Source organism: Orycteropus afer, unplaced genomic scaffold, assembly GCF_000298275.1.
Source record: "Orycteropus afer afer isolate SDZICR_OR568_19922 unplaced genomic scaffold, OryAfe1.0 scaffold00034, whole genome shotgun sequence".
NCBI lineage: Eukaryota > Metazoa > Chordata > Mammalia > Tubulidentata > Orycteropodidae > Orycteropus > Orycteropus afer.
Genome location: NW_006921621.1, coordinates 15,505,907 through 15,529,212, shown reverse-complemented (window position 1 = coordinate 15,529,212; position 23,306 = coordinate 15,505,907). Strand labels below are relative to the sequence as shown.

The following is a 23,306-nucleotide window of genomic DNA, read 5'->3' as shown; positions in this document are numbered from 1 at the left end:
ATATATATATATATATAAATATAAATATAAAATCAGTGTATCCAAAGGGTAAAATCTCTGTCTTCCTCCCTTCCCCCCATCCTAAACCAAACCTACTGCCATTGAGTCGATTCTGACTCATAGTGACCACCATTGGATTTCCAGGGTGGTAAATCTTTACGGAAGTAGATTGTGGCTTGCATCATCTTCCTTCCACAGAGTGGCTGATGGGTTTGAACTACCAATCTTCTGGTTAGCAGTCAAATGTCTTAGGCACTGTGCCACCAGAGCTCTTTTCCCCCCATCCAAGGGGAGCTCAAATTCTCCCATTCTTATGGTAGGAGTAAGATAAGTGTGAGGAGCCCTGGTGGCACAACAGTTAAGAGCTTGGTGAAACATTCAGCTGGAAACCAAAAGGTTGGCAGTTTGAACTCACCCAGTGGCTCCACAGGAGAAAGCCCTGGCAATCTGCTCCCATAAAGATTGCAGCCTAGAAAACCCTATGGGGTGGTTCTGCTCTGTCTTGTGGGGTCGCTATGAGTCAAAAATAAACTCGAAGACACTTACCAACAAGATAAATCTGAGTTTGGCATGGAGGCCCGGGGAGGATGTGGGGATGGTAGGTTCAAGGAGGAGATATCACACAGCCTGGCTCCTCTGGTCTTACTTCCGGTCTCTGGTTGGGGGCAAGGACTGTCCGTGGCTCCGCCTCTCTCTTCTCCCAGCCTGGGCCATCCAGCAGCACCTGTGGGTGGACATGCCTGCACATACCTGCGTTTAGGCTTCTGAAATTGGGCTTTGTGGGGCTCTGCACCTGTATCTGGGAGGAAGTAAAGGGGTCGCTTTAAAAATTGGTTGTATTTCTTTCATTATAAAAGCAGTCTCAGCTTGTAGTAGTCCAAAAAAAAATCATTTGTAATTCTGCTAATTGCTACCAGAGATAGTTTTTAACATAACGATGGACTTCCTCTTGCCCTTTTCTTTACCTTGTTTTTGGTTCTGTATATGTGTTTCATTGTGGTTGAGCTCATTTTACATAGATGGTTTTGTATTGCCTTTATTTGACCTAGCATAGGAAGCAATTTTCTTTCATTATGTAGGTTTAGGGTTTTTTGTTTGTTGGTTAATCTGGAATAAAAACTTAAAAAAAAAAATTGTAAAAATACCTCTATATTTTGAAGCATGTACCAATTCACCATTGGCTAAGACATGGGAATGATTTTTTTCTTGACCTTTTAACTGAAGAATGTCACAGACACAATAAGTATACAATTCAGTGATAACAATTACATTAATCATGTTGTACAACTGTCACCCATAATCGTTACCGTTTTTTGTTTGTTTGTTTTTGCACTTTTATCAAAGTAATAATGTGTGCATAGTTCAGAAAGTCACACAGTATTATTAGGCTTGTCAGGAAAAGAGCAAGCTGAGCCCCATCCCGTCTCTATGGCAACTACTTTCAACTCTCAGCTCTTTCCTCTGAGGTTGACTTCTTTATTTCTAAGTAATATTTTCTTCACTGCTTTTTTTTTTTCCCTTTTTAATATTTGAGATTTAGATATTTCCTATGGAAAACTGAGGCCACAGCTCTCTTGTACCCTTGCTTCCAAAATACTTAACCACCAATTTTGCATAAATTACTGTGTGGATCTATTTTTTACAGCTGAACCATGTATGATTACATTTATTACATAGTTTATACAAACCTAATTTTAATTCCATGATATTCCATTAATTTAATTTTTTGTTCTGTTATTAGTAAGTCTGAAAAATCCTTGCACACAAAGCTTTTTATATATATAACATTTTTCTTAGGCTAAATTTCTAGTTACTAAATTGCTGAGACATGGGAATGAATTATTATTTTTTTTTTAGGGAATGAATTATTTTTTCTTAACTTTTAATTGAAGAATATCACACACAGTTAAGTGGGTTGTTATTGTCAAATTGACACTGGGTCAGTTTGAAATGCGAACCTTTTGGTTAGCAGCCAAGCAGTTAATGTTATCTTTGATGTACTGCTCAGTGAATCTTTATATATGTGTAGGCCATGTAACCACCTTCCAGATGCAGTCAAGATACAGGATGTTTCCATTATTCTGAAGGTTCCTCATGTTCCTTCTCAGCCTTAGACAATATCCGTATCCCCACACTCCCTGCCCCAGCAGGATAACCTCTTTTCTGGTTTCTGTCACCATCAGTTGTTGTTATGTGCCATCGAGTCGGACCTGACTCATAGCGACCCCTGCTTGGGTTTCTGAGGCAGTGTCACTATGGAAGTAGATTGTCCAACCTTCCTTCCGAGAAGTGGCTGGTGGGTTTGAACCGCCAGCCTTGTGGTTAGCAGTCAATGCCTTAGGCACTACGCTACCAGAGCTCCTAACCCCATCAGTTAGTTTTGTGTATTCTTGAACTGAGAACGGACATTGTAAAGATTCTTGATGCACAGGCAGTGGACATCACTTTGAGACATGTGACTTCTAACCACTCCTTTCTCCGGATACAGCCTGTAGTCATCTGTGTGACACTGGTTGTAGCTCCTTCAAGGCAGGAGACAGCTGCTACCTGCCTAGGCCTAGATAGGCATCAGCTGCCTGGAGGATGATGGGTAGTGCCCCAGGTCCAGGGTGGGAAGGAGTATCTTAGGAATGGACTTCAATAAATGACTTGTTTTACCAGGCCCAGCCACAGCCACAGCCACAACCCCAGCCACAGTCCCAGCCTCAGTCCCAGCCACAATCCCAGTCCCAGCCACCGTCATCCAACAAGCGTCCCAGCAACAGCACACCGCCCCCTACACAGCTCAGCAAAATCAAGTACTCAGGGGGGCCCCAGATTGTCAAGAAGGAGCGACGGCAGAGCTCCTCCCGCTTCAACCTCAGTAAGAACCGGGAGCTGCAGAAGCTTCCTGCTCTGAAAGGTACGTAGGGGGCAGGCAAGGAGGCTGGTACACTGGGACTGAGAGACATTGGGTGTTGTAGTGGGGTATTTTAGGGGGAAAGGAATTCTAGAGAATGTGAGAGGTGGTTCCACTGGGGCTAGGGGTTCCCATGGGAACAGGACAGTGAGAGGGTGCGCTGAGGGAAAGCCCTGTAGGTCAGTAGGGCATCATAGTCAAGGGCTGGGGAGGAGAACCTGACTGTTGCTTACCCCCACCCCTCTTCAGATTCGCCAACCCAGGAGCGGGAGGAGCTTTTTATCCAGAAGCTACGCCAGTGCTGCGTCCTCTTTGACTTTGTGTCAGACCCACTCAGTGACCTCAAGTTCAAGGAGGTGAAACGAGCAGGACTCAACGAGATGGTGGAGTACATCACCCACAGCCGTGACGTTGTCACTGAGGCCATTTACCCCGAAGCTGTCACCATGGTGAGAAAGCTGAAAGGAAGCAGGGATAGGGCACTCTGGAGAAGCCCACTGGAGCTCTAACATGGGCCTTACCCCTCAGTTTTCAGTGAACCTCTTCCGGACGCTGCCACCTTCATCGAATCCCACGGGGGCTGAGTTTGATCCAGAGGAAGATGAACCCACCCTGGAGGCAGCCTGGCCCCATCTCCAGGTACCGGGGCAAGGAGCAGTCTGGTTCTGGCTACAGGAAAGGGGGACACTCAGACCTGCAGCAAAGGGGCATCACCCAATCCTGGGGAATCCCTCTAAGCAGATGCTTCTTTTCCTCCCACAGCTCGTGTACGAGTTTTTCTTACGTTTCCTTGAGTCTCCTGATTTCCAGCCAAACATAGCCAAGAAGTATATTGACCAGAAGTTTGTCCTTGCTGTGAGTTCCTCAATCCTGCCCCTCCCCTCTCCTTCCATCATGAACTCCAGCCTCACGCCTTCCTCACCCTCCCCGCCCCCCGTGCCAGCTGCTCTTTCTCCTTATGCTGAGCATATAGGGTTTCAGCCTTGTTGCATATGGGGAGATTATGGGGGTTAAAAAGACTGACTTTGTGCTCTTAAGAAGCTTACATAAAAAATGGAGGAACAAAAAAGCAACATAGTACCTCTCCCCACTTACCCGGCTATGTAAACATGTATACTTAGATGTCATATGGGTACAATCACGCTGCTTCACAGAGACTCGCCCCACAGCTCCTCCCCAGACAACCCCTAGGCATCTTCTAGTTAGGACCCTGCCACCCCCACCCCAGCTTTCCCAGGCTCCTGCCTCACTCACTGCTTCCCCTCCCTCCCAGCTCCTGGACCTCTTTGACAGTGAGGATCCTCGAGAGCGGGATTTCCTCAAGACCATCCTGCATCGCATCTATGGAAAATTTTTGGGCCTCCGGGCTTATATCCGCAGGCAGATTAATCACATCTTCTACAGGTGAGGTTAGGAGCCCAGGCTTAGGAACAAAGCAAGCCTCCCTCAGGCTGGGTGGGAGGAGGGATCTAGGGGGAACTCTGCAGCCAGCACAGTGCTGGAGGGACACCAGAGGAACCCTTCTGTCCCCTTAGGTTCATCTATGAGACGGAGCATCACAATGGGATTGCCGAGCTCCTAGAGATCCTGGGCAGGTAAGAGGTGGAATGGGGGACAGGTGCCTGAAAAGCTTGGGAGGACCAGTGCACTGAGCTTGAGCCCTTGGGTCCTAACAAACCTCCCTCAACTCCCAGCATCATCAATGGCTTTGCCCTGCCCCTTAAGGAAGAGCACAAGATGTTCCTTATCCGTGTCCTGCTTCCCCTTCACAAGGTCAAGTCCCTGAGTGTTTACCATCCCCAGGTGAGCCACTTTCCTCCTGATGATGCCTGACTCAGGTAGCAGGGAAAAGAGGAGGAAGGGAAGGGAGTGGCTGGGGTCTTATTTCTGTGACTGACCTCTTTGAGACCTTTGGGACCTGCACCTCACCTCTTTTCCTCCTCAACCTTTTGTAGTTGGCATACTGCGTGGTACAATTCCTGGAGAAGGAGAGCAGTCTGACAGAGCCGGTAATTCCCCTCCCATGCCCCAGGGTCCACCTCTTACTGTCACAGGCATCACTTGTCAGTCTGTACCTATTGAGCAATGCTATAAATAGGCATTCAGGAGGGATGTGGCCTGACAGGTGACATGCTTTCATCTCTGAAGAAGTGGAACTCATATATACACAGGAAACAGATCCAAGCCAGAGAAACACAGGCAGGCAGCTGAGGCCACCCCAAGCTGTGCCCACAAGGGCTGGGGAGAGGTCAGGACGGCTTCTTGGAGGACAGAGCAGGTACTGAGAATCTTATCCCCATGTCCTCCTCTCCTTACAGGTGATTGTGGGACTTCTCAAGTTCTGGCCCAAGACCCATAGCCCCAAGGAGGTGATGTTCCTGAATGAGTTGGAGGAGATTCTGGATGTCATTGAGCCTTCAGAGTTCAGCAAAGTGATGGAGCCCCTGTTCCGCCAGCTTGCCAAGTGTGTCTCTAGCCCCCATTTCCAGGTGAGACTTAAGACTCAGCCTATCCCAGGCCCTGCCTCCCAGAAACTGAGAGTGTCTTCAGAGAAGCTAGCAATGCCCCTACTGAGTCCCACCTCTTCTCATCAGGTGGCAGAGCGCGCCCTCTATTACTGGAACAATGAGTACATCATGAGCCTGATAAGTGACAATGCTGCCCGTGTCCTCCCCATCATGTTTCCTGCACTCTACAGGAACTCTAAGAGCCACTGGAATAAGTAGGGAGCTGGGCTGGAGCTGGGAGGTGGGAGCCGGGTTTCAGAACCTTTAAGGGTGTGGAATAAAGAGCCAGGGCTATAACGTGGTCACTCAGCAAGTGGAGCTGGTGCCACTGCATGCTGATAGGACCCTGGAGGCATCTTTTGCCCATGCGTTACCCCACTTGTTGAAGTCAGATATTCTGTTGGCCATGTCATAGCTCTGGAGACGTAATTCCATGCTGTGACATGATGCCATTCCTTTAGAGGGTATATGTAAAGTTTCCTGAGCTGTAAAAATGTTTCCCTGCTAAAAGCAAGCTCACGCAGTCCATCACCTTGCTGGGAGCCCATTAGAGTGGGTTAGAGTGGGAAGTGGTGGGAAGGACCTATGCCTTGGAGCACTGGGGGTGCGGGTGGGGGTATGGACAGGTGGACCAGTATTTGTAAAAGCCCTGAAATGCTAATCTCAAATCATAAGTAATTTGACGTGGCTACAAACATGAGTGCATGCCATCCAGAGGTTAGTGAGATAGGAGGGGTAAAAGAGAATGCTTTTAGCAGAGATGCCTCCTAGGAGATAGCAATTGGGGTCCTGGCTGAGGGCAGGCTCTGGCCACCTGTGCCTCATCTTTTTCTTCCTGGTGGCAGAACAATCCATGGACTGATCTACAATGCCCTTAAACTGTTCATGGAGATGAATCAGAAGCTTTTTGATGACTGCACACAGCAATACAAGGCAGAGAAGCAAAAGTCAGTATCTCCATCTCTCCTGGGAGGTTCATCTTCTGTGCCCAGCTCCCTTTGCGTCTCTACCCCAACCCTACCTTTGCTCTTGGTCCTGCTTCCTCAGGGGCCGGTTCCGAATGAAGGAGAGAGAAGAGATGTGGCAAAAGATCGAGGAGTTGGCCCGGCTTAATCCCCAGGTGAAGTTTCCCAGCCACAGCCTTGAACTGAGCGGACCATCTTGGGCTGGGGGTTTGTTTGAGGAGGAACATGAGGTAAATGGTCACACAAACCTCTAAAGGGAGTCTCCCTACCTGTCCCTGCCTCCTCTCCCTCTCAGTATCCCATGTTCCGAGCTCCTCCACCACTGCCCCCCGTATACTCGATGGAGACAGAGACCCCTACAGCAGAGGACATCCAGCTTCTGAAGAGGACGGTGGAGACAGAGGCCGTGCAGGTGGGAGAGCGTGGGGGTGGGGCCAAAATGAAATACAGCTCTAGCAGGGAGAGGAGTCAGGAGCAGCGGCGCCAAAGAATAAAGGGAAATAGCATTAGTTGGTGCTTGGTCTTATTTCTCACCTTCTCTCTAGATGCTGAAAGACATCAAGAAGGAGAAAGTGCTGCTTCGGCGGAAGTCAGAGCTGCCCCAGGATGTGTACACCATCAAGGCACTGGAGGCACACAAGCGGGCGGAAGAGTTCCTAACTGCCAGCCAGGAGGCTCTCTGACCCCCTCACCTTCCCACCACAGGGCCACAGCCCACTTAGCCCTGGAAAGCTGCCCCAGCCCTCCACCCTCTGCTCCCCACTGGCTGACTTGGGGCAAGGCAGTGCCTCTCTATCTACTCTAGGGTGAAGGATGCAGGCACCTGAAGCAGGGAAACCCACATGGTATTCCCTCCTCTCCCCTAAAATGTGTTCATGTCTCCCTGTGGCTAGTGCCGACAGGTTGAGCTCTCAGATGCTCAGACAACCTGGGGATGCCTGGCCCCCTCCTGCTCCTCACCCACAGCTACCTAAAGCTGCTCTTGGAAACACACAGGAATACATAGCCCCTCTCTTCCCTTCACCCTCATCTGAGCTCCCAGGTGTCTGTCCTTCCCTGCAGAGGTATGTAGGGAGTAGCAGGAAATTCTCACCAAAGTTACGTCAAGCCCCATTGGCTCCTGGAGAGAGTAGCTGGAGGAGCACCCAGCCCCAATAGCACAACTAAGCCCTCGGCCCCAGCAGTGTGCAGGCTGACAGGGATGTACTATTTCCTCTTTCCCCCCTGCCTGATAGAAACAAAGAGTATGGGGAAGTCAGAAAAATACAGGCTGTGGACAATAGGTGATGAACACAGGGCCCCAGATGGACCAAGGGGGTTGGTAATGAACAAACTCCCTGCCCTTTCCCCCTTTTTGGTGAGCAGCAGCCCCAGGAGCATAGACATGGACGGGACCACCCTGGGGCTGACTGCTGTCCAGTGCTCTTGGAAAAAAGCAAGAGGGAAACAGGGAGCAGTGCCCCAAGCATGGCTCTATTTATTTCCTCGTTTGTGCTGATGCTGGGCAGGCCCTCACTTGTCCCTTTCAGGCACCTTGGCAAGTCAAGGGGCTGAGGAGGGCTGGACCTGGGTTCCAGGGCACAGGCAGTGCGCCTTTTGGCTGTGTACATAGGGTGCTTTATTCTCCACAGAGCGATACATGCTAAGGTGGGTTGGGTTTGAGCCGATGTCCCCATATGTACAGAATAAAGTGGGTCTCTGAGAAGAAGTCTGATTTGCCTTGATGTGGAAAGAGAGGTGGGAAAGATGGAGATGGATATTAAAACCAGGGCTGTGTTCAGTTTTGTGCTGCTTCTGGTCTGGAATACAGGGTGATGAGGCAGCTCTCAGCGTTGTCACTTCCAGGCTGGTGATGCCTGCCGGGCTTGGAGGGCCTTCTGTACCACATCTTCCCACTGAGCATCTGAGATCTCCTGTGCCCAGGCAGGAACCCCTGGCGCAGGCAGGCTTATTCCAGCCATTGTCCTTTTCACCAGCTCAACGTGTTCTGAAATCAAGCCAAGAAACAAGTTAGAGAATAGAAACAGTGAAGCAGCTCTCTTCCCCACACCTGGAATCCACCCAGAACCCTTGAGCTGGCCACCAAATTCATCTTATTTCTAGGCAAACCTGCCCTTTTTTGAAGTCTAGTAAAATAGCATTTTGCCTGGATGCTGAGGTCTGCAAAATCTTTGGTTATAAACTCTTTAGAACAGAGTCTTCCTCTGAGAGCCAGTCCCTTTCCTCCATAATTATTCCAGATTGAAACGGTGTCTTTCACCTGGGTCCATGGGAATAGAGCTGTGGCTGCTCAATGCTGTGGCTCCCTCCTCTTCTTCATCTTCACTTTCTAATGGAGGGTCTGGCAAATGCAGCCCCAGGGCCTGCAGAGCCAGAGAGAAGGCAGTTCCCAGACCAGGCCTTCAAGGGCTCCCAACCTCACCTGCTCAGGTACATTTCCTCCCCCACCATACCTGGATCCGTTCCTGGATGTCAGCAACTACATCTTCTCCATCCCCGACAGGTGCCAATTCCACTTCCTCTTGTTCAGGATCTTGGTTCAGGGGCTGGTAAGAGTAACCAGTTGGGCCTGCCCCGGCTTCCTCCTGCTCTTCCTCCTGCTCCTCACTGCTCCAATCCCCAGTGCCTTCTGTGGGGCCCACGTGCGGCCCCAGTTCCTCAGTCTGGTTGGGGAAGATACGCTCTGGGCCCATGGTGTCTCCCCCTAGAACTACTGCTGCCATCCGGGGCAGGCGCTGCAAGAACAAGAAGGCAGGGAAACAGGAGTCGAATATAACAGCCCACCTTCAGCCACTCGCCATCTCCTTACGGTCTCCTCCTGAATGCATTAAATGTTAATGCCCCCCAAATTTCGGCTCTTAATCCTCCACCTCACCTTCTGCGCTCCCCCGTCCCCCCTTGGCCACCCATCTCTTAAGGCAGCCTCGCTCCAGCAATTCCTAAATAAACAGCCTAAGTCCCCACCACCTCCTCAAAGACACTCCTCCCAGCCCATCGATCAGGTCGACAGACTCCCCTAAATAAGTGCGTCCCCGCCCCCTTCTTCCCTCTCCTACGAGCACTTCTCTACCGCCTGACAGACTCCCTTCAGCACCCAGGGGCTCCCCTCAAATGGCTACAGCTGCGGGGTCTACCACCCGATCCCACGGAGTCTTGGTGATGTTGTCTCCGCGAGCCTCACCCGCTCAGAGCCGGCGGTGGAATCCGCACCTTCACTTCCGGCCAGACAGGACGTGCTGGGGCACAAAGTCCTCCAGCCCTGCCCCATGCTCATGATTGACGCGAGCAGGGGCCAACAGTTTGCCTTTTGCTCAGCCGCTGTCATTCCTGCTCGGAAAACAAAGGACTACGTTACCCAGTGACTCCTACGGCCTTGACACTGATCTACATGTGCAGAATCTTTCTTCCAGCTTCTGCCCAGTCTTTTGCTCTACCCGTCCCTCCGGAAACCTGTGGACTACAAGTCCCAAGAAGGCATTTTATCTCCGACTGCACGCGCGCACACAGCTGCCCGCCGGAAGGACAGAGCCTGGATGTGTTTATTTCGTTGGGCACCGAGGCGTCGGTTGGGGCGCAACGGGTTCTAGGCTGCAGGCAGCGCGAGACCCGCGGCCCCGCCCCGGCCCGGCCTGGCAGGTAGCCCAGGATGGGTTGAGGGATCAGGAAGAATTGGGAGGGCTGGGACGCCCTTGGCTAGAGCTGAATGATGGGGGAGGGGTCTGAGTGTAGTTAGGTTGGGGGTGGGGAGGGAACTGTGGGGGGGATGATGGGAAAGGAGTGTTAATGAAGGAGAAGAGCTGGGAAGGATAGTGGGGAAAGAAGTGGGAGAGACCTGGTGACTTGCAGGAGGCACTGAAGGGAATTGCAAGCAAGACTAGGTTATGAGGAGAACCAAGAAGCAGAGCATAATGGAAAAAGGGGCTCTGGCGTTGTGGGGGAGGGGAAGCTGGGATGGTAGAAACCAGACAAGGATGGTTTCAGATTCAGGGAGGAATAACCCTGGCCAGAAGGGGCAAATGAATGGTATTGTTTTTTCTGTGATTGGAGAAGGAAAAACACAAGGATTGTGGGGTGGAGCTTGGAATGGTGGGAGAAGAGGAAAGGGGAAAATTAAATTGTAAAGCTCTCAGAAGATCAAGAAGGGACAGAACTGGGGAGTGAAGGTTGCAGGAGACCAGGGAGGAGGGTAGGTATATGAACGAAATCCAAAGAGTTTGAGAATGTGGCAGTGATGGAGGAAGGGGAAGAACCAGAGTTAAGAGGAGGCCATGAGACCCTTGGGCTTGTTTTCCGTGAGCTTAAGTCATCTTTTCTTTCTCCATCTTTGGAATTGTTTATCTCTTCCCCTGTAAATTCTTTATGTTGCAGTGGGAAGTAGAAGCTATGAGAGAAGGTTAGTTTCTCCCATTCTTAAGGTTTTGAACCTCCTGTCTGTCCCCTCCAGCCTAGATCCAAAATATTTTGCATTGAAGGTGGGAGTAGCTTTCTACTGGGCCTATTTCATGTTGGGCTGAGTGGCTATTTAAAGCATGGGGTGAGGGGTTGGGGGAGGTTGGGTGGTTTGGGCTGGCAAGCTAGCTGAAGGCAGCCTCTCTGTCCTGCAAGAGGCCTCCCTTATTGGAGCTTTCTCTGTGTCTGGTGTTCTGCTGGCTCTTCTCGCTTCCAGGACTTCTTGAACAGGGAGCAGATGATCTACCCAAACCCAGCAGGTGCCTCCCAGCAAGGGCAGTGCCAAGTTGCAGGAGGAGTTGCCTGACAGAGCCCTCAAATGTATCCATTATTATTAGGTTGGCAGGTTGTCTTTGAGAGACCATGACCTTTCATTCTGGGTCTCATTCTTGTCTTGGCCAAGGACATTTTGCTTCTCTTCTCCTTTCCAGTGCACCCCATCCCCCTTTCAGGAACCCAAGTGAGAGAAGAGCTGCTGGAAACAGTTTGTACTCTACCACCACAATAACAGGTCTGGGGAAGAGGCAGGAGAAGAGAAGCCCTTCTTCTCACCCCACTAATCCCCAGCAGACACATACCTTTCTGGCTTAAGTTCCTAGTCTTGGCAGCACACCAGGCACAGCTGTTAAAGGAACTCTTCATGCCTGTGGGGGGCCCTGCGTGACCCCGATGACAACAGCTCAGCTTGACCGGAGCTCACCTTGAGGGGCTAACCAACTGTAGTAATGTGGAGGTCCCCGACCTGGGTCAGTCCCGCCCCATCCTGGGTAGGGGGACTGTTCACTCTAAAAGCCTGAAAGCTTTAATGCTTAGAAGCACTCATGCCAGCTTTCATGCTGTCTGGGGTTGGCTGGGCTATTAATAGCTCTGAGTATTTTGAGATCCCTTTCCCCACTTTAAAGAGCACAGAGATTCTTAGAGAGGTGGCAGTAAGTGGAACGGAGCTAAAGAGGCAAGAAAAGGCACCTGGCTTGGGAAGGGGGCTTGGAGCTCACACCAGGCCCAAAACAGGGTGGAGCCCTCTGGGTAAGGGGCCACCATGCTGAGTCCAGGGATCAGCAGATTCTGAGCTGGCCAACAATCAGGTCAGAGTGGCCCCACCCCTTGTTGTTGGAGAACACCAGGGCTAAGGCTAGCTGCCTGACCTCCACAACTCCCCTGGAGCAAAGTCAGCCACCTGGGTGGTAACTGGTGTCCCTGCAAAGGGTTGGTGTGGGAGGGTCACAGTGTGACACTTGGAGGCAGGGGTTGGTCCTATGCAGAGTCATGGTGAGTAGGGCAGAGGCATTGCCTTAGGAGCCCATGTCTCTGACTTGTGTGTAGATAGCAGAGGCAGCAGGCCGTGCCGGGGGGCCATGTTGCTGTAACCAGTGGCCCAGGGGATGTTACGGTGGACAGTGCACCTGGAGGGCGGGCCCCGCAGGGTGAACCATGCGGCAGTGGCTGTTGGGCACCGGGTCTACTCCTTCGGGGGTTACTGCTCTGGTGAAGATTATGAGACACTGCGTCAGATTGATGTGCACATTTTTAATGCAGGTAAGCCATTGGCAGGGCCACTCCTGGGCACTCACAGAAGGGAGGCAGCTGGTGGCTGAATGAGTTTTAGTATTGGTCCCTGTGGCCAGGGGGATGGAGGAACAAATATCTGGTTTGGGAAAAAGTGGACAGCCTGGAAGTTCTCAGGGCTGAGCAAAGCTGTGCCCACAGTATCGTTGCGTTGGACAAAGCTGCCACCAGTGAGGCCTGCCACCCGCGGACAGGCTCCCGTGGTACCCTACATGCGGTATGGACACTCAACTGTCCTCATCGACGACACAGTCTTCCTTTGGGGCGGGCGGAATGACACCGAAGGGGCCTGCAATGTGCTCTATGCCTTTGACGTCAGTGAGTATGATCTTGAGAGGCTGTGTTCTGCCGAACGGTGTCTCGGGCTGGGAAAAGTGTGGGCTGGGGGAAGGCTGGGGAATAGGGTACCCCAGAATTTAGGAGGACATGTTGGAGGTTGCTTACCTGGGCCATCTTCTCATCTCCTCAGATACTCACAAGTGGTCTACACCTCGAGTATCAGGAACAGTTCCCGGGGCCCGGGATGGACATTCAGCTTGTGTCTTGGGCAAGACCATGTACATTTTTGGAGGCTACGAGCAGCTGGTAGGTTTGGGAAGAAAGTAGAGTTTTAGGGTGGGAATGAGAAAGAGGAAAGGGAATTGATGATTGGAATGGGAGGCTTTGGCTTATTTGTGGGTTTTGAAGGGTGGAACAGAGGCCAGGAAGTAACCATTGGTCCCTTCTTTTATTCCTCCTTTCACTTCTCTTCTTCCTTATCCCCATTCAGGCGGACTGTTTTTCTAATGACATTCACAAGCTGGATACCAACACCATGATATGGACTCTTATCGGTACAAAGGTCTGTCCTTTTTTCTTTCTCCCAGACCCCTTCCCTCAATTGAAGAAATCACAGGAAGCTCAAATTAAGCAGATCCCCTCCTAACATCCTGCTGACCCCTTCCTGCCTTCTTGCTCTGCTCTTATCCAGGGCAACCCTGCACGTTGGAGGGACTTCCATTCAGCCACCATGCTGGGCAGTCACATGTATGTCTTTGGGGGACGTGCTGACCGCTTTGGGCCATTCCATTCCAACAATGAAATTTACTGCAACCGCATCCGCGTCTTTGACACCCGGACCGAGGCCTGGCTGGACTGCCCACCCACCCCAGTGCTGCCTGAGGGGCGCCGGAGCCACTCAGCCTGTGAGTGTCTGTCATCTCTCTGCTGAGTCCCCCTTTCTACCCATTGTCCTCACCCCCTTGTTTCTCTCCTCCAGTTGGTTACAATGGGGAGCTCTACATCTTTGGTGGCTATAATGCAAGACTGAACCGGCATTTCCATGACCTCTGGAAGTTTAACCCTGGTAAGGAGCACCACCTTTAGGGGAGGAACAAGGAGCAGATGAGGTGGGAGAGAAAGAATAATCCTGATACAGGTGAGGGGTAAAGAAGGTAAAAAGGATAACTGGACTAGGTAGATACTGAGCCTCCTCTTCTCTTTAGTGTCCTTTACCTGGAAGAAGATAGAACCGAAGGGGAAGGGGCCGTGTCCCCGCCGGCGCCAGTGCTGCTGTATTGTTGGTGATAAGATTGTCCTCTTTGGGGGTACCAGGTTAGGAGAAGAGAGGGGAGGGCTCAGGAAAGGGCCTGTATCTGCAACCAACATGAGGGTGATAGGTATTTGAGCAAGAGGATTTCGTGGGTAGTGTCTTCTTCCTTCAGCTCTCTCTTGATCCCTACAGTCCATCTCCTGAGGAAGGCCTGGGAGATGAGTTTGACCTCATAGATCATTCTGACTTACACATTTTGGATTTTAGTAAGTATGCTTATTCCCAAAGTGCTCCTGTCATTGGGGTTCCTCTCTTAAGGCAGTGACACCCAAGACTGGGCCCTTTCCTGGCTTTGACCATCTTCCATTCCCCCTTTCCCCTCTTAAAGGTCCTAGTCTGAAGACCCTGTGCAAACTGGCCGTGATTCAGTATAACCTGGACCAGTCCTGTTTGCCCCATGACATCAGGTATAGCATGTGGTTGGGAAGGAGGGACTGGTTTAGGATAAGTGAGGCAGCACAGGTATGACCTGGTTAGCTTGGTCTCAGTTTTTGTTCTGCTGGAGGTATAGTATGCTTATGGGCAATGAGATGGAAGGAAATGAAGTTAAACCCATCATGTAATTAAACCGCCTGCTGATAAATTACAAGTTTCCCCACTATCTGAAAGTTGAATGTTCCTATGAAACCTTTGTAAGCTGAAGTGGCATAAAGCAGTTACCATTCATTTACATGGGACCCAAACAAATAACCTACCAAATCATACCAAATAACACATAAAACCTAAAGTAACCTTAACATAGAGTGTTCACAGACACAGTTCAGGGCTGTGGTGGCTTCATACTGAGATGCTGAATGTGGTTCCTGGGAAAGAGGACGTACTCGGTAAATATTTGCAGAACGAAATTTGTTAAAAAGAGAGGGATTAATTTAAGATAGGTTGGGAAGGCCTTAGGAAGGGTAAGGGATCTGAGGCAGGGCCTTAAAAGGATGGGGGTTGAGAGTGAAAAAGGAAATTCTTGGTGGGGTGAGGTGGAGAGGCTGCCAGGTTGGACCTGAACAGAACAGGAAAGGTAGGTTGGGATGTTTGTTGAGATATGTACTCCTGCTTTTCCCCAGGTGCTTGGACGCAAGGATATATAGAAACAAACAGGAAATCCATATGGACTTGGAAGTGGGGGAGTGGGTGGTATTGGATTTGGTGGTGGGTGGGGTCTGATTGTTAAGCCTAGTAGGGCTCTAAGGAGGAGGTGGCTGTGGTGGCTGAGCTTTAGGATGTTGATAGCACCAGTGTGTTTAGAGGAAGCAGTTCTGGGCTTAGAGGTGGGAGCTCCCCCTTCTCTTGTTCTTTCTGCCTGTCACTATTGGCCTTCCAGGTGGGAGCTGAATGCCATGACCACCAACAGCAATATCAGTCGCCCCATCGTCTCCTCCCATGGGTAGGAGGAAGTTTCTGTGGCCTCCCCTCCTGAGCCTGCTGTCATCTTCACTCCCCCTGCCTGTCTCACCTGCCTGCCCCTTTGGACCCCAGACTCCATATACCTCCATGTGGAGTTGTTGGACTAGAGGTGTTTTCTGTGCTGTGAACTCAGTGGGGAGCTGTGTTGGGAGAGGCTAGGTCCCTCCCACTTTGGGCCAAAGGCCCCATCCCCTTGGTGCTTTGTCCCATTCACACCCCTCCAACTGCTCCTGGGCTTCTGCTCTGCCCTAGGCCAGCCAGGCCCTGCTGGGAAGGGAAGGGAATGGAATGGGGAGAAGGGAGAAGCAAGCAGTGTCTGAGCCTCAGGAGCTTCCCCTCACTCCCCTTCCCGCCCTCTCTGCCTGCTTGAGCCTGGAGCATTGACTGGGAGCTGAGAGGAGTTGCAGCTGTTGGCATGAAACCTCCTCTCCCCCATCTAGGGAGGTGGGGACCAGCAGATTATCCCATCCTTCCTTGGTGGAGCTGTTGCTGTACCCAGAAGTTCAGCCAGCTCAGATTTTATAAAAATTAATTTAAAACCTCAAAAGGTGTGATCTGTTTTTGTGGGCTACAATGGGAATGTCAGGAATTTGCAATGGTAACAGGGTGCTGAGAAGGGGCACCCCTGAGGTTCTAGTTTAGCCAAGAGCCCTAGGAAAATCAAATGCCCCATGACACGGCAGAAGACTGCAACGTTGTCCCCGGAGTGGCTCTCTGGCCTAGGACACCGCCGCGGCGGACCTCCTGCCCTACCTAGTCTCTCCCAGTCCCGCTTCCTGAGATGCCCTGTTCTCCGTGTTTTCCGTTCATCGTAATCTTGTTGAAACGGCCACCTGGACGTCCCGGAAGAGGCGGGTCCTGGGCCACCGTGAGCGGAAGTAGCGCCATTTGTCTTCCCTGCGGTACAAAGTAGATGTCGACAGCGAGCCCACGAGTGCGGGTCGCAGCCCAATCTCCCAGCAGGGCCCGATGCGGCGGGCAGGACACCGGGGACCTGGAGTCCGGGGCCGCGATCGGCGACCTGCGGAAGGGTGAGGGCTTGAGAACTTGGGGCAAGGGGCGGGCACGCAAGGGAGGGGGAACTGCAGGGGGGGCGGGCGCCGGCCTTTCTTATAGTCTTAAGGTTTCGAGCCTGCAAACGGACAGTTACGGTTAGACTAAGCTTTCCTAAAGAGGCACATTTTGGGAGCGCCCCCAAGGCAGTGGGAGCGGGAGCGGTTGCTACCTTAAAGGACAACCTGAGTAACTTGGAGGCCGAGTGAGAATTTTCTGCGAGGAGAAAAGGCAAGTGCAAAACAGGAAAGAGCATGGGTTGCTGGGGAAGGGTGAGTGAATTGGTATTGGACAAATTTCACCAAGATTTATTGAGTTTCTACCATGTAGCATAGTGCCTAAGGCACTTGACTGCTTAACCAGAAGGCTGGCGGTACAAACCCACCAGCCACTTCTCGGAAGGAAGGTTGGGCAATCTACTTCCGTAGTGATACAGCTTCGGAAACCCAAGGAGGGGTCGCTATGAGTCGTCTGACTCCACGGCACATAACAACAACTATAAGCAGGCAAACTTTCAGCCTTTGGCCCAGTGGTTGGAGATAAAGTAGGTGGATAAAGCAGTCAAAAACTTTTGCCACTCTTGGAGCTTGCTTTTTAGAAAGGGCATTATTGGGGGAAAAAAAAGCAAATAAATTACTATATTAAAAGGTGATGAAGCACTGAATTGCACACTTTACAAGGGTGAAATTTACAGGCTGTGAATTGTATGTAAGTTTTAAAAGTTAATAAAACTGAAGGAAAATAGAGCTGGAGAGTGGTTGAAATTTTAAATTGGATTGCCAGGGAGCTTCTCACTGAGAAGGTGGTATTGGAACAGAGGCTTGAAGGAGGTGAGTGAGCCAACAATGCCTGTATCTGGGGGGGCATGTTCCAAGCAGAGGGAACATCAAATGCAGGGGAACTGAGGCAGAAGCATACTTTCCCACTCAGGAACTGCCGGAAGGCCGGCAGACTGGAGAGGAGCAAGGAGGAAATTAGGAGGAGATATTACAGGGGACCAGGTCATATGGGAACTTTCAGGCTGTCGTAAAGTCTATGGTTTGCTCTTGAGATGGAAGCTGTTGGGAGTTGTGAGTTAAGAAGTGACATTAATTCAAATACAGTGTTTGGAAACATGGTGGGAGTGATGACATCTGCATTTTAGGTGCCAGTCCAGGCTGAAGGGAGCCCTGGTAGTACAGTGGTTAAAGCACTCTGCTGCCAATGGAGAGATTGGCACTTTGAACCCACTAGCTGCTCCATGGGATAAAGATACGACAGTCTGCTTCTGTAAAAATTTAGCAGCCTTAGAAACCATATGAGGCAGATCTCCGTGTTACAGGGTCATTGTGAGATGGAATCAACTCAACTGCAGTAAGTGAGTTCTCAGGTGGAAGAGGGTGAGACTGGCAGATGGAAGACCAGGTAGGAAGTTAGAACACTGAGATGAGAGATGCTAAGAGTATGAACCAGAACAGTGGCAATGATAACTAAGTGAGGGAGGTTGAGGCCCTTGTGGGGAAACGTGAGGTAAAGAAGAGAGGACTATGACTTGGTGCGTCTGCAGTCTTATATCTTCCTTAGCAAGATGAGGCCCCAGGTAGCTGTAGCAGTTGAGCTGGGTGTCAGTAGTGGTTAAGGCATTTGGCTGCTAGCCAAAAGGTTGGTGGTTCAACCCCACTAGCTGCTCTGAGGAAGAAAGATGAGGCAGTCTCCTCCCATAAAGATTTACAGCCTTGGAAATCCAAGTTGGAATCGATTCGATGCCAGTGGGTCTGGTATTAACACCATTACAACCTGTGTCACCTGGGACTTACAATTGGCTTAATGGGTTTATTGAAAGTTACCTAAGAAATAGGGTTGGGATGATGGCTGCAGCTGTGGGAGAGGCTGAGTTGTATGTCTCTCCCAACCCCTTCTTCCCTAGGCACATCCAACATGTCATTTGAGGAGCTTTTGGAATTGCAGAGCCAAGTGGGGACCAAGAAGTACAAACAGTTGGTATCTGGAAACAGTACTAAGAAGCAAGATTCTAGACCACCTGTCCAGAATACATGTGTTGCAGATAAGCACAGGTGAGGAACAAGGCCTGTCCTAGGAGTTGGAGGGTATCTGGCACCTTGAGCAGGTGTCTGCTTTCTTGGGTGGCAGGTGGGAGGCCTGTGACCAAGACTGGCATCTCCTTGACCTGTCTTAATTTCTCCCTAGGCCTCTGGAAATGTCGGCCAAGGCCCGAGTGCCATTTTTGTGTCAAGTTGTCCCCATCAGTAAGAAGGTAAAGAAAAAAACAGGGAGCAGTTTCTCAGTGAAAGGAGAGTGAAGGATTGTGTTTTATATTCCCTTGCTTCTCTCCAAAGGTGGCCCGGGACCCCCGCTTTGATGATCTATCAGGAGAATATAATCCCGAGGTGTTTGACAAAACATATCAGTTTCTGAATGATATCCGAGCCAAAGAGAAGGAGGTGTGCACCATGGATGGATTGTGGAGGTTTTTAGGAGTGGGAAACTAGGGCACAGGCTAGAGTTGGGCAGAGGGGAGCAGGTAACACTGTTACGTGGGTGTATTTAGCACTTGAATTTAGTTCTTAAGTTTAAACCTTGATGCATCAATTTACTAGCTTTGTGATCATTGGCAAGTTAATCTCTCCATGTTTCAGTTTTCTAATCATCAAAAGGAATAATTACCCTATCTTACAGTGTTAGAGTTAACATATGTGAACCTCTTATAATAAAGCTTGGCACCAAATTTCAACCAACACTCACAGAATGCTAACTATCATTCATTTTCTGATGAGAAGATTGTGAAAAAACAATTGAAGAAGCATCGTTCAGGGGAAGAGCATGACAAACTGCAGCTGCTGCTTCAGCGGATGGTGAGTGCTTAACTGACTGCAGGTGGGTGGTGAGAGCTGTCCAAGAGATGATTCATAAGCCCCCCTGTTCACCCATCTCATTTTCTCTCATCTTTCCTCCTCAGGAGCAGCAAGAAACGGCACAGAAGAATCGGAAGCAGCAGCAGGAGCTACGCCTAGCCCTGAAGCGTGAGCAGCGGGCTCAGGCCCAGCAGGGTCATCGACCGTATTTCCTGAAAAAATGTGAGTGGGGCACACCATTGCCTGCTAGTTACAGGGGCTGGGGTGGAGTGACCATAGTGCAAAATACTGTGTTGAGGTTCAAGTGAGCTCCCTAAGGAAGCATGCAGGCTGGATCCCATGGTAACTTGGAAGAAGGCAGAAATACTAGGGAAGAGTTACTTGTAACTAGTCTTATATCCCTAATTAGATTATAGGCAGGGGATTGTTGCTTTTATCTCTGTACCACCCCTCATATGTGCAGGGCCTGGCACATAGGAGGTCACAGTTGGTTGAGTCAAGTAAGACTGGAACAGGGCTTTCAACTGGTTCCTTCTGGTTTGACCCACTGCTGAGAATTTGCCTTTCCACCCCAGATACACTGAATCAGAATCTACATTTTAATAAGATCCCCAGGTGATTCTTAAAGATTTTATTAAAATGTAGATAGTGATTTAGTGTATCTGGGGTTAGAAGGCAAATTCTCAGCAAGGTGGTCAACCATAGTGAATGGGATTGAAGCCCTGGCCTGAAATCATAGAAAAAGTCTACTTGCTTCCACATGTTTCCCAGCATTGTGGTTGAAAGTTACTGATGTGGACAAAGGGAAAGAGTGGGAGGCTTCCTCTTTTGGTCACCAGTTTTCTTTCTTCTTGTTTTCTAGCCGAGCAGCGTCAGTTGGCCCTAGCTGAGAAGTTCAAGGAGCTGAAACGCAGCAAGAAGCTTGAGAGCTTCTTGAGTCGAAAGAGGCGCCGAAATGCAGGCAAGGACAGGCGACATCTCCCCTTGAGCAAAGAGTAGTAGGGAACTGTTTTCAGCTCTACCACTGCCCCACTGAGACGTAGATCTGTGGGGACAACCTTGGGCTTGGCCTGTTCTGCTGGCCGAGGGCAGGATCACAGCTGCACTTGAACTAGGTTGACTCAGAGAGGACTAGAGGGTTCTTGGATTGCCCTGAGGGCTGGGCAGGAAAAACCACTTAGGCACCTTCCGTGCCACACTGCCTCTGCTTGGAACTGGTTCATCGTGTCCTCTTCCCACCCTTGCCTTAAGTTGATGACTCTGGTACAGAAGGGGCCAGTAAGGCCACAGAGTCTACTAATGGCTCCCAGGGCTGGGACTATATGCAAAAATTACTTCGTAAACAGTCTTAACATCCTTGTCACTCATCTTTTTATTCTGCTTTTTCTCGTGGGTAGCTTAGAATTACTGTTTTAGTGGGTCATGTGTGGGAGTAGTAATAAAGCCCAAGGCTCCTACAAAGTAGGAAGCCAGATCAGAGACCCTCCTAATTAAATCTGAGCCCCCAAAAGATAGCATTGTTTAAAGGATAAACCAATCCCACAAAGGAAAACAAGGGGAGATAGGGAGTGGAGACAAAACATTGCCTGTAGTATGCAACCACAGCAGGCCCCTGTACCATTTGGACTGGAATTCATATTCCCAGTATGACATGTAAGTCCTTTGAGCTGGTAATTCAGTCTGTTACAAGACACTGTTGACCTCTGTATACTTTTAAACTATTACTTCTCCTCTCAAGCAGGACCCAGAGTGGACACTGAAAAAACTCTGGGCTTTAGGCTTTTACTTACTTAATTGGTAATAGCTTTATTGAAATGTAATTCACATACCATAAAATTCACCCATTTAAAGTGTACAATTAAGTGTTTTTTAGTATATTGAGAGCTGTGTGTAACCATCACCACAGTCAGTTTGGAACATTTTCATCACCCTAAAAAACCTTGTATCCATTAGCAGTCATACTCTATTCTCTCCCACCCAACCCCTTTCCCCCCCTGCCCTAGGCAACCAGTTCTGTTTTTGTGTATTTTGATTCTACCATATGAACAGGATCAATGTGTGCCTTAGAATTTTTGGCTATTTCGTCTTGACAAGCCAAGGTGTAGGGACATGAAGAGTGTCCCTGTGAGCCTTGCATAGGGGTCAGGGTAGCAAACTTCTGTCCCCCGTGTCCTCTTAGAAATGAAGCCAAGTGTTTGCTCTCCAGGGATGGAAAGTTCTGAGAGCAGAGAATGGCTTAGGTCTTTACTGACACTGGTGAGAGAGGGTGGGCCGAGGCTGAAGTTAGAACTACTCCCCTGGATGTGGGCAAAGCAAGGCAAGACTTGAGGTGGGGCGAGACTGCTAGAGGGCAGGCGACGACTGGGAGCGGTCCTGCAGGCTAGAACATGCAGTCTGTCGGGGCCAATGCTGGGGTGCTTTTCCGTAAAGAACTGCTGGAGGCTTAACTGCAGATGAGCAGGGAGCACCCCAGTTGGGGGTGAGGATTAAGGGCCAGGGTGATAGAGCAGAATGAACGAGGGCTTGGGCCAATGCAGCGAGTTCCAAGACAGGTGGCCTCCTACTTAGCCCATGCTGGAGCCTTTGGGGGCAGCAACAACTTGGGGTGGCAGTAGAGACAGTCCCATGCTCTGCCCATACAGGCAGTGCAGGCTGGCCTGGCGGCTAGAGCATCCCTTAGGGGGCTCCTCTGGGTTTCTGGTGGGAAAGGATAGGTTCAAAAAGAATACGAAAGCCCAGAGAAGGGCAAAAGGCTTCAGCACCTGAGAGTAGTTCAAGAGTAAGATCATGGCCTGGGGCAATAAAAGCCACCATGATTTCTGGCACAAAGGTGGAGAGGCATTCAGGTGATAAACCAGCAGCCCCAGTGTGCCCTGGGGCCAACAAGTGTGTGCTGTGAGCCACCAACAAACAGCATGTTGGGCCACCATACTGCAAAACAGGTGCTTTCTGCTCCCTGACCTGGTGCCTTATGTCCTCTGTCTTGTTGCTTTGTCTTTGGCACCCTGACTCTCCCAGGCCCTGGCCTTTTTCCATTAAGAGCCTGTTCTGAATCTCAAGCTTTGAAGTCCTAGCTGGCAGCCAGTCTCCTCCTGGCCTCTGCGGCCCCCTCACCATCTGACTTCTTTACTCCTTTTCCCGCTTCTGCAGCATTCTCTAGGCCAAATCTCAGCTGCAGGAACCAGGGACTTGGGATGCCTAGGTCACGTCTTCCCTCCCCTAATGGCCCTGGCCAAGACACAGAGCTCCACTTGGGCGCTAGACCCCTAGTCTGCCCTGCCTTGCCCCTGTGTGGGTGGGGCTGGGGGAGCCCATCATAGCAGCTCAGGGTAGACCTCCCCTAGAACAGCAGTACATGCCTCTTGTTAGAACTCTGATGACCAGACACGGTGAGGCAAAGGAGTGGGAAAGAGGTAATGTGGAGGAGCTTGTGGGAGGAAGGAATAATAGAGCAGGTGTTCTCCCAGGCGTGCTTGCAACCCAGCTCCTACACTGCCCAGGAGAATACACAGCTGCTGTGTGCTTAGAGCAGCTGCAAGCCTTTTTTTGAACTTGTGGTAAAAACCTATGTAACTCAACATTTGCCAATTCAGCATTTTTTACATGCACAATTTGGTGACACTGATTACATTAATCATGATGTGCAACCATCACCTGTATGTGCTGCCAAATTTTGCCATCACTATAAACAGAAACTTAATGCTTCCTAAATAGTGAGTTTCACTCCCTCCTGCCCCTGGTAACCACTAATAAACTTTGGTCTGTATGCATTTGCCTGTTCTAAATATTTCAAGTAAGTAGGATAATGTGGTATTTGTCCTTCAGTGACTGACGTTCATTTTCCTTTCCTTGTGTCAGCTTTACTCAGAGGTTCCAGTGTACTGCACTCACTCTGGGAGAGGTAGGGACTCCTGTTAGCAAAGCCTTCACCCTCTCAAATGCTGCTATTCCTATTACTTGTCAAAGTCCCAAAGACTCTAGCCCAACTCTACAAACAAGCAAAATGAATTCCTGCTTGGTAATCTG

At 50.2% G+C, this 23,306-nt stretch overlaps 3 protein-coding genes across 3 annotated transcripts in view; 2 read left to right on the top strand and 1 right to left on the bottom strand.

Annotated features, from left to right (window-relative positions):
• PPP2R5D (protein phosphatase 2 regulatory subunit B'delta) overlaps nucleotides 1–7,054 on the top strand; it is a 31,833-nt gene extending 24,779 nt beyond the window's left edge. Inside the window, exons 3-16 of the mRNA XM_007936228.2 lie at nucleotides 2,662–2,902; nucleotides 3,149–3,348; nucleotides 3,428–3,538; nucleotides 3,662–3,754; nucleotides 4,173–4,303; nucleotides 4,435–4,494; nucleotides 4,594–4,702; nucleotides 4,855–4,908; nucleotides 5,218–5,388; nucleotides 5,494–5,621; nucleotides 6,252–6,353; nucleotides 6,454–6,526; nucleotides 6,667–6,783; nucleotides 6,917–7,054. Of these exons, the coding sequence (XP_007934419.1) occupies nucleotides 2,662–2,902; nucleotides 3,149–3,348; nucleotides 3,428–3,538; nucleotides 3,662–3,754; nucleotides 4,173–4,303; nucleotides 4,435–4,494; nucleotides 4,594–4,702; nucleotides 4,855–4,908; nucleotides 5,218–5,388; nucleotides 5,494–5,621; nucleotides 6,252–6,353; nucleotides 6,454–6,526; nucleotides 6,667–6,783; nucleotides 6,917–7,054 (1,728 nt within the window). The remainder of the gene's footprint in view (nucleotides 1–2,661; nucleotides 2,903–3,148; nucleotides 3,349–3,427; nucleotides 3,539–3,661; nucleotides 3,755–4,172; nucleotides 4,304–4,434; nucleotides 4,495–4,593; nucleotides 4,703–4,854; nucleotides 4,909–5,217; nucleotides 5,389–5,493; nucleotides 5,622–6,251; nucleotides 6,354–6,453; nucleotides 6,527–6,666; nucleotides 6,784–6,916) is intronic.
• A 1,152-nt stretch (nucleotides 7,055–8,206) lies between these two features.
• On the bottom strand, nucleotides 8,207–9,696 carry MEA1 (male-enhanced antigen 1). Its single transcript, XM_042780315.1, is given in 5 exon segments — nucleotides 8,207–8,358; nucleotides 8,632–8,734; nucleotides 8,825–9,097; nucleotides 9,099–9,106; nucleotides 9,582–9,696. Coding segments are annotated over 5 exon segments (651 nt in total).
• A 2,506-nt stretch (nucleotides 9,697–12,202) lies between these two features.
• On the top strand, nucleotides 12,203–20,279 carry LOC103193112 (kelch domain-containing protein 3). Its single transcript, XM_042780313.1, has 14 exons — nucleotides 12,203–12,356; nucleotides 12,528–12,704; nucleotides 12,856–12,971; nucleotides 13,156–13,227; nucleotides 13,357–13,570; nucleotides 13,645–13,731; nucleotides 13,871–13,979; nucleotides 14,110–14,183; nucleotides 18,335–18,482; nucleotides 18,616–18,682; nucleotides 18,765–18,869; nucleotides 19,206–19,280; nucleotides 19,385–19,502; nucleotides 20,143–20,279. Exons 1-14 carry the CDS (start codon nucleotides 12,203–12,205, stop codon nucleotides 20,277–20,279), a joined length of 1,653 nt encoding a protein of 550 aa, XP_042636247.1.
• The last annotated feature ends 3,027 nt before the right edge of the window (nucleotides 20,280–23,306 follow it).

Excerpts from the sequence above, each read along its gene's own strand:
- LOC103193112 (XM_042780313.1), top strand. The coding sequence starts at position 12,203 with ATGTTACGGTGGACAGTGCACCTGGAGGGCGGGCCCCGCAGGGTGAAC. Across the intron at positions 13,571-13,644 it reads GCGCCGGAGCCACTCAGCCT|TTGGTTACAATGGGGAGCTC; the intron begins GTGAGTGTCTGT and ends TCTCTCCTCCAG. Across the intron at positions 14,184-18,334 it reads CTTACACATTTTGGATTTTA|GCACATCCAACATGTCATTT; the intron begins GTAAGTATGCTT and ends CTTCTTCCCTAG.